The sequence below is a fragment of the Dryobates pubescens genome, chromosome 33, assembly GCF_014839835.1.
Source record: "Dryobates pubescens isolate bDryPub1 chromosome 33, bDryPub1.pri, whole genome shotgun sequence".
Classification (NCBI taxonomy): Eukaryota; Metazoa; Chordata; class Aves; order Piciformes; family Picidae; genus Dryobates; species Dryobates pubescens.
In genome coordinates, this window is record NC_071644.1 from 8,428,367 (window position 1) to 8,439,498 (window position 11,132).

General features: G+C 53.3%; 1 protein-coding gene across 2 annotated transcripts; it reads left to right on the plus strand.

The window, feature by feature from the left end:
- Nucleotides 1–616: 616 nt before the first annotated feature.
- LOC104309889 (probable glutamate receptor) lies at nucleotides 617–11,075 on the plus strand. 2 transcript variants are annotated; one of them, XM_054175749.1, is made up of 11 exons: nucleotides 617–849; nucleotides 2,090–2,197; nucleotides 4,356–4,384; nucleotides 5,064–5,123; nucleotides 5,766–5,945; nucleotides 6,076–6,302; nucleotides 7,107–7,204; nucleotides 7,650–7,867; nucleotides 8,388–8,613; nucleotides 9,169–9,416; nucleotides 9,981–11,075. In XM_054175749.1, exons 2-11 carry the CDS (start codon nucleotides 2,125–2,127, stop codon nucleotides 10,080–10,082), a joined length of 1,461 nt encoding a protein of 486 aa, XP_054031724.1. In that variant the 5' UTR covers nucleotides 617–849; nucleotides 2,090–2,124; the 3' UTR covers nucleotides 10,083–11,075. The 2 variants fall into 2 exon arrangements, with proteins under 2 accessions (XP_054031724.1, XP_054031727.1); XM_054175752.1 differs by lacking the exon at nucleotides 617–849 and having other exon boundaries at nucleotides 1,713–2,197.
- The last annotated feature ends 57 nt before the right edge of the window (nucleotides 11,076–11,132 follow it).

Consider the following 11,132-nt stretch of genomic DNA (forward strand, 5'->3'; position numbering starts at 1 on the left):
TACAATCCAGAGAGGAATTTAATGGCTCACCCTGAAGCTCAGACCTTCCTTCAGCTGTCTAAGCATTGTGAGGAAAAGCTAGCTGTATTTGGGGTGGGTATTTTGGTGTTATACATGAGTCCCTCAGCTGACAGCCACAGTGAGGGAGCCTTGGCTGACTTCCATTCCCATCTGTGTATACTGGCTTTAAAAAGGAAGAAAAGAAACCAATCAAGCCAAAACCTCTCTAGGATTTGTGCTAATTTCATGGGAATATTTGCTTTGCTTTCTGTACATGTGGAAGGGACTCAGATTTAGATCTGAGGGTAGAAGACTCCCTCTTTCCCCTCAGCTTCTGCAAAGGTGGTTGTAACAGAGGCAAATTTACATTGCAGAAGGCACTAAATCTGTGGCTTCTTAAAGAAGCAAGCATGCTGCTATAGATATTTGTATGTAGTTGTGTGTTTTGAGCAGGCTACACTGGACAGACAGGAGAGATGGGCAGAGCTGGATGGGACCCTGTTCTAAAGAGACAGGATTTGACAGGACCACACAGCAGGCCAGGACTGGGATTTTTCGGAGTCTCAATGTAGTATTCAGCTGCTGGACTAACCCCCTTCCAAACATTGTCTCTTTGCTGGATGTAATCTCCTCCTCTCTTTCCCAAAGCCCAAGCCACCCCTGGTTTCTGCAGCAGGAGCTGGCAGGTCCTGCAGAAGCCCCTCGGCCTGGCTCCTCCCTCTCTTTTTCTTTATAAGAGCCTGGAATGCCTGCGAGCATCCAGTGTGCAGCAGCTTCACTGTGCCTGTCCCTGGAGTTGCTTCTGCTGGTCCCAGCCAAACTGATCTAGGAGAGGCTGAAGGAGTTGCTGTAAGTGAGATGCTGCCTTCAATTGCTGCTGCTCTTGCTCTAGATGAGAAGGATCAAAGCCTGTCTGCAACAGGCTGTCTCCTTCCTAGCTGCTGGTTGCTCATCTTGCCCACGGCTGTGGCAGCGCTGGTGCCTGCCTTCAGCTCTGCACACAGAGGACTTGAGCAGGAGTAAGCTTGGGGGTTTGGTTTGCATTTGGAAGGACTGAAAAGCTGCTGAGGAGTGAGGGCTGCCTATACAGTCCCTAGTGATGAGTTTTCTTGGGCATTTAACATGTACTGATTATCACTGGGGGGTAACGGTGTCCTGAGGCTTGTTTGACACCGATAGCAAATACAGACACAAATGCTGCAGCAGCTTGGGGCTTGCTATAACCTGGCACTGAGTGTTTGCCATTTGTCTGTTGCTGGATTACAAAGGTGCTTTTATTCCAAGGCATCCAGAAATGCCACTGCAGTTTGAAATGGAAAAGAAGTGCAATATGCTGGGTTTCACCCTCCCCAACCTACCCCTCCCTCCTTGTTAAGAGGAGGGTGTTGAGGTAAAAGGGCTTCAGAAATAATCTCTCTTGTCTCCTGATGCAGGGTGAAACAGTTTTATTTCAGATCCCTTTGGTGCCAGTGAACAAGCCTCTCTGTGTTCTGCAACCCAAAGGGAAAGCAATTTTAAGGTTTTGCTTTTAAGCTCCTGAAACAGAACCTCCTGGAGCAGGTTGTTGCCTCAGCTGGCTACTAGCTTGCCTTTAAGAGCCCTTTCCCATTTAGTGGAGCAGAAGGGCCCAGTACCCAGCAGCAGCCCACCTCAGGTGTGTCTTTTCTTTTCCCTATGAGTCATGGGTCTGTGCCACTCACCCACAGGTCTGTGCTCCCCCCTCACCCATGGGTCTGTGCCCCTCCATCCTGCACACACCTTCAGCTGCCTCTCTCCAGAGCCTGCACACTGGTTGTTGCTTCCTTCTCCTTCATGGAGAGCTCTCTGGAGGGGAAGCAGTGCAAGCAGCAGTGGATAAAGCCACTGCCTAGGTTTGTCCCCTGACTTTTTACCACAGTGGAGTGTTCACCAGAATCTTCTCTTTGCTGTTTGCTGTGGCTGCCCTCAGGAGTGACTCTGTTGTCACCTGGAGACCTTTGAATTGAGACTCTTCAGAATGCTGTGCAGAAAATCCAGGACATGCTGGTTGTAGCCCAGGCAAGAGGACCTGTGAACTCAGCTTTAACCACCTGCATTTCCTCTCTAGCAGGGCATTTCCTTTAGGCAGCAGATATTTCTGCTCCAATGGACAAAGGTCTTCACCTCGTGTTCTGTGTGCTGGCAGCCATGCTGCTCCTGAGAGACTCAAGCCAGACAGGTGAGAAAAAGGATCCCCAGGTGCTGGCTGCACCCACACCTGGGTTTGCTCTTCTTTACAGGCTTGGGCTTTCATTCTTTAAGTGCTGGTGCTTACAGGATTGTGTCTTAATCCAAGAATTTGCTTCTGAGTTGGCTGCTAAGACACCAGCAGGGTCTGCCCTGATGTCACAGCTTGTGGCTGTGACTTTATCATGTTATGGGGCCAGTTAGCAAGGGTCTTGCTGCTGTAGTTGTAAGTCAGGTAGCAGAGAGATCAGGGAAGGTGGAAAAGCCTAGGACAAGGGTGCTGAGGTGTCCTTGGGCACGTTGTTGTGCTTAAAGCTGCACCCTTCTGAGGCTGTGGTTCCCTGAATGGCAGCAAAATATGCTGAGAGCTGCTTCTGCTGTGAGTGAGGCTGTCCATGATATTCCTTCTGGTTCAGCTCTCTCCTGATCACAAAAGGGAAATGCTGGCAAAGGCTGTGAGGGGAAGGGTGCTGGCCTGGAGAGGGAGGGTGGGTAGAAGGTTGGGGTGAGGTGGGCAGTTCTGAACAAGCTTTATCACAGGGAGTGAAGCAGGAAGCCATCTCCCACGGGGAGGTTGGGGATGCTCAGGGCAGAAGGGGTAAGGACAGGGCTGATTTTTGCAGCCACAGCCATTTCCTGCAGCCACCAGCCTGTTGGAGGGATGAGCCTCTTCTCTTTGTCTTGGGCCTTTGTAGAATCTCACAAAGGATTCTCACAATGAGGACTTGGATTCTGGGAAGTGTCCCTGAGTTAGCGCTGCAACTTGATTCCTTCTGGCCCTTACAGGAGGTGGCCCAACAGGGTTTGGAACAGCTGCATCCAGTGCCGCTGTGGGGGAGCTGGAGCCCTCCGTGCAGGCCATTTCCATCCAAGAAGCCCTAGCAGGTCACTAAAATGAGCCCCAGAAAGCTTTTACTGGCTTCCACGAGTTTCTAAAGGGAGACAAGAGAACCCTTTTGTGAAGATTTCCAGCTCCCATGGAGAAGTGTAGTGGAGAGGGGAAAAACAGGTTTTGTTTCAGAGTGATGTGGAGTTCAGCACGAGGCCAGAAAATGCAAAGCCAGGGCATGAATACCACAAAGTGAATGCCTGCATTGTTGTGTTTAACCAGGAGCTCACAGCTTTTGCCTGAGAGAGTGCAAGCAGCCTGCACTTGGGGCTCTCTCTGGAGAGATTTCTGCCTTTTGCACTGGGAATTCTCTGAGGGCAGGAGGAGATGCTCTGCACCTTGGAGAGAAAACATCCTGGGCAGCTAATGAGCCATAAACTGACACAAGTGTGGTTTTCATTCTGCAGCTCAGGCACTGTGGTTTAGTTCTCCTGCTGCTGGGGTGGCATTGAGGTATTCTGAGTATTGTGGAGAGGGAAGCTGTGGATCAAATAATTTGCTGTGTTAGATGTCACCTAGCAGAGCACAACCCAGAAGCATGACAGGGCATGACTTTTGGAGGTGGGTCCTTCCCTTCACCTCTGTCCCTTGATGGGATACAGAGAACAGGCCACACAAGACAGGCTTCCTGCCCCCTCTTTCTGTGGTGCTGTCACTGGTGGATCCTGGGTTTGGTCACAGCCCTTTTGGAGGTTTTAGTTTTCACAGGGATGAAGTCAGGGTGCCTGTAATCTGAGGGGCAAGGACGTGCTGGAGAAGGGTTTCTACCCCAGTGGTTGCAATCCCTTTGACAAGGGGAAGGGAGGAATAAACAGACCTGGTGTCTTGGCACTTAATGGTGAGGAACTTTTTGTTGGCTACAGGGCTTCTCTTTAGGCTTACAGGTGGGGTTTTGCAGGAGGGAGGGAGAAATCTTGAGTGAAGTAGCAGGAGAGCTGGATTGTCACCTTGCCAGGGAGGGCAGTGGGAAATGAGGCCACTGGTTCTGCAAATCCATCCCTCGGTGTGTGGGTGACAGCCCTAAGCACTAAGTGCCAAGCAGAACCCTCTGCAGCCTGAGTGTTTCTGTTTCTGCTTCTGTTCATTTCACACCAACGCTGAGCTGTGAATGGGGAACAACCAGAGCCTGCTGCAGGTCAGGAGTGCTGAGGGAAGGATAAACCTCCTGTGTATTGGAAGGAGGGTCTGAAACCTCACTTTTAAGGAGCTGTAAATACAAACCCTGCAAGGAGCTGATGCTGCTGCTGTATCTTTTTTTCAGGAACAAGGACTGCTGATGCTGTGAGGAAGGTAAGGATGATTCACCTCACTGCTGACAGCTCTGGCTGAAGGCAGATGTGCAGGAGGTCTTCCAGCTGAAATTCAGGAAGAGAGTGGTCCTAGGGCAGTGCTTTTCACCTGGGGAGAGTTTGTGTTGTAAGCACACTGGTGGTGGCCATCTCTAGCTCTGCCTCTGTCTCTCTGCTGTTTTTTGACTGAATCTTCTATCCAGAAGTCAAAATTCAGCCATGCCCCAGGGGAGAGCCATCCCCCAGCCCTGGTGTTTGTTGGAAGGTGTACCCCTGAGTTCAGCATTCCATGCAGAAGTGAATCCATGGCTCCTCTCCTTCTCTTCCTCTCAGGTTTCCTTCCGTTCTGTGTCTCCTGGAATCGCTCTCTAATGAGACCTTAATTGGCTGCTGACTGTTTTGCCTGCACCCTGAGCTGCTCTCTCTGGCAGGCTGCATGCAACATCTGCAGTGATTTTTGTTCAGGCAAAGCATTGCTGGCACCAGCAGCAGTGCAATGCTTGTGGTTTATCAGTTACAGCTAGGGGCAGCTTACAGGGGGGGGATTTATAGCTGGTTTAATGTATGCACCCCCACAACAGCCACCCCAGCTCCTACCAACTATCTCCTACCAGCCCCAGCTAAGTGGGACCATGTCTGGGACTGGGAGAGCAATGATTTCTTCATGCTTTGATTTGCAGGTCGCTGACTTAAGGGCATCAGGAGAGGGTCTTCCAACTTTGACTGTCACAACGATCCTGGTAAGGCAGGGACAGGATGCTGGCAGTGGCTGGAAGCCAGCTGCACTTGGTCCTTTCATTAATCACCAATCTGTCTGAAGGTGGTTTTGGGGCTGTCTTTGCTACTCCTGCTCATCACTGGGTTTGGGGCTCAGTGCAAGGTGTCTGTGTCTTGCAGTGGGAGGATTTGAGGGCTGGGGACACAGCTGTGCACCTGAGTGCTGTGTGAGGACATCAGACCCCCTCTCTGCTCAGCTGCATCTGAGGGGCCTTGTGTTGCCTACACGATGTTTCTGTCCTGCAGTGGAGAACTGTGAAGGTCACAGGAGTGCAGGGATTAAAAGCAGGCTGTAAACTAAAGCCAATGCAGCTCCTCATGCAGCAGAGCAAGCAGCAGCAGTGGATTTTCTGAGTCTGCTGTCAGCTTGTGACCCCCATCTGTTGGTTTGGTGTTCCAAATGAAATGTATTTGGCCTTTTACACCAGGAGAGGTCATCATTGACTTGTGTGGCTTGTAGAACGCCTCTGCCTTGCTGGAGCCTGGGCCTGCAGGTGGCCCCACGACTCCAGGGATGCCTCTCGAGTCTGGGGCAAGGTCTTGGGGGAGGGTCTGCCCTGCAGCCTCAGCAGTGTGTCACGGTGAGTTTTGCCCTCCATGCTCAGGAGGACCCCTACGTGATGGTGAGGAGCGCAGAGCTGGAGGGCTACTGCATGGACCTGCTGAAGGCTCTTGCTGCCATGCTTCACTTCAGCTACAAGGTGAAGGTGGTGGGCGATGGGCAGTACGGCGCCGTCTCTCCCGGGGGGAACTGGACTGGGATGGTTGGTGAAATCCTGAGACAGGTAACTTGCAGCCTTCTGCCTCCGGCAAAGGGAGCTCAGTGCTGCCGGCAGCTCTCGGGCTTCGTGGGGCTGTGCTCGGGGACCGAGAGAGTCGGAGTCTCAGTCCCTGCTGTTCATCTCCACCTCCCAGGAAGCAGACATCGCGGTGGCTCCGCTGACAGTCACCTCGGCGAGGGAGGAGGTGGTGTCCTTCACCACGCCCTTCCTGCAGACCGGCATCGGCATCCTGCTGCGCAAGGACACTGTCTCGCAGGAGATGTCTTTCTTCCACTTCCTGGCTCCTTTCAGCAAGGAGACCTGGACTGGCCTTTTATTTGCTTACCTGCTGACCTGCTTCTGCCTCTTTCTTGTTGCCAGGTATCAGTGAATTGCTTTCACAGATTTTGATCACTGCTGTCTCAGCTAAGAAAGTTCCAGGTTGCATTTTGCTTTCAGAAACCTTCTGTACAGATCCAGAACCAGGGCTAATAGAGCTTAGGTCATGTCAGGCTAAGACAGCCTGAAGGGCAGGATCACCCCAGGAGCAGCACTGTCTCTCTGATGTGGACTCCCTAGGGCTGCTGAAAGGAGCCTGTGCTTGTACTTCAGCTCTGCTCCTGCTTTTGTCAGAGCTTGTTTTGACCTCTGGCCATGGCCCTAACTGCAGGTCTCTCTCCTGGTGTATTTTTATCCCCTGTGTCCTGCTCTGACACAGATTCTCTGCTCCCACTCCACCCCCTTCCCAGGAGGTTCAGCTCTCTCCTGTTCTCTGCCAGGCCACACCAGCACTCTGCAGCTGCAGCCTTGATCACTTTATTGCTGCTTTTCTAGTTTTATGCACAATCTTTCTAGGTAAGGATTTGCTCCAGGGAGCAGCCTGATAGTACAGACAGAGCCAATATTGCCACTCGTGTGCCAGGGGCAGGATAATGCAGTGGCTCCGGAGGAAGGTGTCTGGCAAAGCTGTGACAGCACCCCTGGAGCCACCACTGCTGCCAACTGGGAGGCACTGAGCAGCAGTGCTTTGCTCAGGAGAGCTCTGCACAGCACTGCTGCAAATGGAACTTAAGGAGAAGGGAAAGGCACTTCCAGGCCAGCTGCACAGCTGCAGTCACACTGCAGGACTGTTTGGTTATTTTGTGTCCCCTGAATGTCTGGTTTTACCCTCTTGTTTTCCCCCAGACTGAGCCCCTGTGAATGGAATGAGCCAAAGAATGAGGAGAACCACTTCACCTTCTTAAACAGCCTCTGGTTTGGAGCAGGAGCCCTTGCCCTGCAAGGTGAGCAGCAAAGCAGCTCTGGGAGCTGGGGTCTGTAAAGCTGGTGGCAGCTCCAGCTCCCCTCAGTCTGTAATGCTGCTGTGTCCCATGGGGAAGAGGTGTTCAGGGACACTTGGCAGCACTGCAACTCCCAGTTTGGGGACTTTTGATGGCAGATAGCTTCTGGCTGTCTGCAGCTACCTGGAAAGAGGTGGGGGTGCTGCAGGGGATGCCAGACTTTGGGGGGGGCTTGCTGTGTTTGGTCACAGATGTGGCTCCAGCTCAGCACTGTGTGTGGAGTTGATGTAGTTCTGAGGAGCCGCAGAAGGTCCTTCCAGGCTCAAGCATTAAGTAGCTGCAGGGCAGGTTTGGGAGCTTAGCCTCTGTTGGAAGGGAAGCCTTTGCCTCAGGCTCAAGGATCTGGAGCTGCCTGTGGCCACCACCTCAGCAGGTGTCTCCTCTGCAGGTGTCACCCCCCGGCCCAAAGCTCTCTCGGTGAGGGTGGTTGCTGCTGTCTGGTGGCTCTTCACCATCGCCTTGCTGGCTGCCTACATTGCCAACTTCACTGCCCTGCTGAGCTCCAGCAGCGAGCAGCTCCCAATCCAGACTTTTGAAGACCTTGTGAAGCAGAGGAAGCTCGAGTTTGGGACACTGGAAGGCTCCTCCACTTTCTACTACTTCAAGGTGCAGAGCCTCCCTGTGCACATGCAGATGTGCTGTAGAGCTGCTTGAGCCCAGGCCAAGCTGTCTGGCTGATGCCTCTGGGTCCTTGTCACCCTCATTGCTGTAGACCTCACCAGTTCTTGTGTCGTACTTCAAACACTGTGGGTGTTTTGCTCACCTCCTTTTCCACCTTTTCTCAGAGAGGAGCACCAAAGGGGACTACATCTCTATAGTGTATTCCCTCTTCAGACAGCAGTGATGGTGCTTGGGGTTCATCCCTGTGCACCCTGGAACAATGAGGAAGATGATTTCTGGGTACATCAACTGCCTGCCTGCAAAGGTGGCCTTTGGGGGTGGGAAATGTTTCACCCTTGTAGCCCTGGGCATTAGAGAGGAACGCTGCTAGCCATGGGGTAGCTTTCAGTAGAGGGAGCTCCAATGGCACTGGGTTAAAGAACTCCAAACTGTGTTGCCAGCAGGAGGAGATTGTGCAGGTGATTGTCCTAGACTTCACTTTGACACTTGGGTTTTTGGGCTGCAGAACTCCAAGAATCCCATCCACCAGATGATCTATGAGTACATGGACAAGAGGAGAGACCATGTCCTGGTCAAGACCTACCAGGAGGCTGTCCAGCGTGTGATGGAGTCTGACTATGCCTTCATTGGAGAGTCCATCTCTCAGGACCTCGCAGCTGCCAGGCACTGCAACTTGATCAGGGCCCCTGAAGTTATTGGAGCCAGAGGATTTGGCATTGCCACTACCCAGGGTTAGTCACTGTGCACTGCTGCTGCCCCACTCTGGGGTGGTCCATGTGGGTCTGATAGAGCACAGAGCCTGGCATGGCCCAGTCCCAGAACTTGGACACATCTCCTGCATGAACAGAGTGGCAATCTGCTAGGCAAGGCTTTCATTCTGTGGACAAATCATCCCTGACTCCTTGAACTCTAACATACAAACAGTTCCAGCTCTCAGGGGTGTCACTGGCTTCTGTGGGTAGCTTTGGTTTTGCCTTGGTCCCAGCAACACAGAGCTCCCTGTGTGTGCTTGGCAGGGTGGGCACCTTGCTCCCCTCTGGAGCACAGCTGCTGTTTCCCTAGGTGCTTTCTCTCTGTCACCATCCTGCACCTATTACACCTGGGCAGGCCTGGGATGGGGTTGTCTAGGAGAAGCCCTTGGCTTCTCTGCTTGCAGAATGAGCAGCTGAAAACTGGGCAGCAGCACCCAGCTCAGCCTGCTTGGTAGAGCAGCAGTGGGTGGCTTAAAGCTGTGGCCAGTGGCTGTGATCTCTGCCATCTTCCTTCTTTCTTTTTACTGCTGCCAGCATCCCCCTGGACCAAGAAGCTCTCCGTCGCTGTCCTCAAGCTGCGGGAGTCAGGGGACCTGGACTACCTCCGCAACAAGTGGTGGGAGAGCAGCTGCCTGCACAGGAGCAGGGACAGCTGGAGCCCACTGCAGCCCCAGGCTCTGGGGGGCCTCTTCCTCACCCTCGGCATGGGGCTGGCGCTGGGCGTGATCGCGGCGCTGGTGGAGCTCTCCAACAAAAGCAGGAACACTGCTGGGCACCTGAAGGTGGGTGAGGGCTGGCACCTCCTGGCCTGCTCTGCTCTGCCCCTGCTCTCCCTCAGCATCAAACCATTCCCCCTTGTCCTGTCTCTTAGACACCCCCATGAAAAGCCCCCCTGCAGCCTTCCTGTAGGATCCCTTCAGCTAATGGAGGACAGCTCTGAGGTTGCTCTGGAGTCCTCTCTTCTCCAGGCTGAGCAACCCCTTGAAGTGTGAGAGCTGTGGAGCCTGAACAGGGTAAAAAGAGTCCAACAACCTCACCCCTCCCCAAACATACGTTAGGTAGGAACATTCACTGCAGCTCCTGGGCAGCCAAAGTGCCCTGCAGTACCCTGGGGGTGCAGAGAGGCCAGGCAAGCATCCAGAACAAGTTTATTCTCCAGTGTGGCTCTTCCCAAGTCCATTTGACAAGCAGGAAAAGACATGGGAACGAAACGGCCAGAGCAGCCCAGCGTGCACCTCGCCGCTGCTGCTGCCCACCCCCTCCAGCAGCTGGGCTGTGCAGGCTGGGAGGTGGTTCCACCACACAGAGCAACTCAGCCCCTCCTCTCCTCCCCTCTTGCCTTGCAGAAGTCCTGCTGCTCCGTTTTCACGGAGGAGATGTGCGCCCGGCTGCGCGGCAAGGAGAGCACCAGGCACGGCCAGGAGGCTGCGGGGAAGGCCAACGCTTGAGAGGCTTCTGCTTCAGCACCGGGCATGGCTTAGCTTCTGTACTGCCTAGGAACTAGAGCCCTGTAGAGATCTCCTCCTGCAAGTCTAGAGGGTTAGTTTTCTAATGACAAACACAGAGAGCACTTCTGGACTGGTGGTGGAGCTGGATACGAAGGAAATGAAGTGGCTTGGAAGGACTGAAATGGCTGAGTGGCAGCGCAACTGCTAACAGTAAGGGAGGCTGACAACGTGGAGAAACAGAGCTGAGCTGGCCACGGTGGATCCATGTTTAGTTTAGAAGTTCACTGTGCATGTGAGTGTCTGTAGGAGTAAGTGACTCAGGACAGGTTAATGTGCAGCCTCTGCCCACCCATGACAGGATGAGGTGCAGCCTTTGAAGCTCTCCTGACTTTTACCATGAGCTGCTGCTTCTCAACCAGGGCAGTTACCAGCTGCACTCTTGCCCTCTTGCAGGCAGCTGGTCACTGTGAAGGTCATCTCTGAATCAGGGACAGAGCTGTAGCATAACCCCCCAGGATGCTGCATGCTCTGCAGCGACCTAGAACCTGAAAGGGAGAGCTTGAGGCTAAGGAACTGAGCCTTGAGAAATATGAGACATGGATTTGTCCTCTGCCAGTGTCCCACCCTAGAAGTGTCCCTGTTTAGCTGCTGAAGCTGTTTTGTCCTGGTTAACCTGGCCCAGAAGTGTTTAGGAAGAAAACTGACAGCTGACCTCCAGCAGTGCCAGAGCCTGAGCTCTGATAACCACTCCACTAAAGCCAAGCTCCCTGAGCAGGGGAGGCAGGGAGCAGGGAGCTGCAGTATTCCCTTGCTCCCAGAGCAGAAGCTGTGACATTCATGGCCAAGTCAGCTGCTTACTAAAGAGTTTGCTCCTGGCCCTGCTTTTCCCTTGAGCTGGAGTGACTGCTGCATGCAGGTACTGCTTTGCACACTCGTGGCTCCCCCACTCCATGGATGTGTTGCACATCTTGAGGAGGGAGAGGGGAGAAAGCAAATCCAGTTACTTGGAAAGGGCTTTAACTGCTCTGCATGAACCAAGAGACTAATTCT

Coding starts and splice junctions, on each gene's coding strand:
- LOC104309889 (XM_054175749.1), top strand. CDS start 2,125: ATGGACAAAGGTCTTCACCTCGTGTTCTGTGTGCTGGCAGCCATGCTG. Junction 5,124..5,765: donor TGACTGTCACAACGATCCTG/GTAAGGCAGGGA, acceptor CTCCATGCTCAG/GAGGACCCCTACGTGATGGT. Junction 5,946..6,075: donor TTGGTGAAATCCTGAGACAG/GTAACTTGCAGC, acceptor TCCACCTCCCAG/GAAGCAGACATCGCGGTGGC.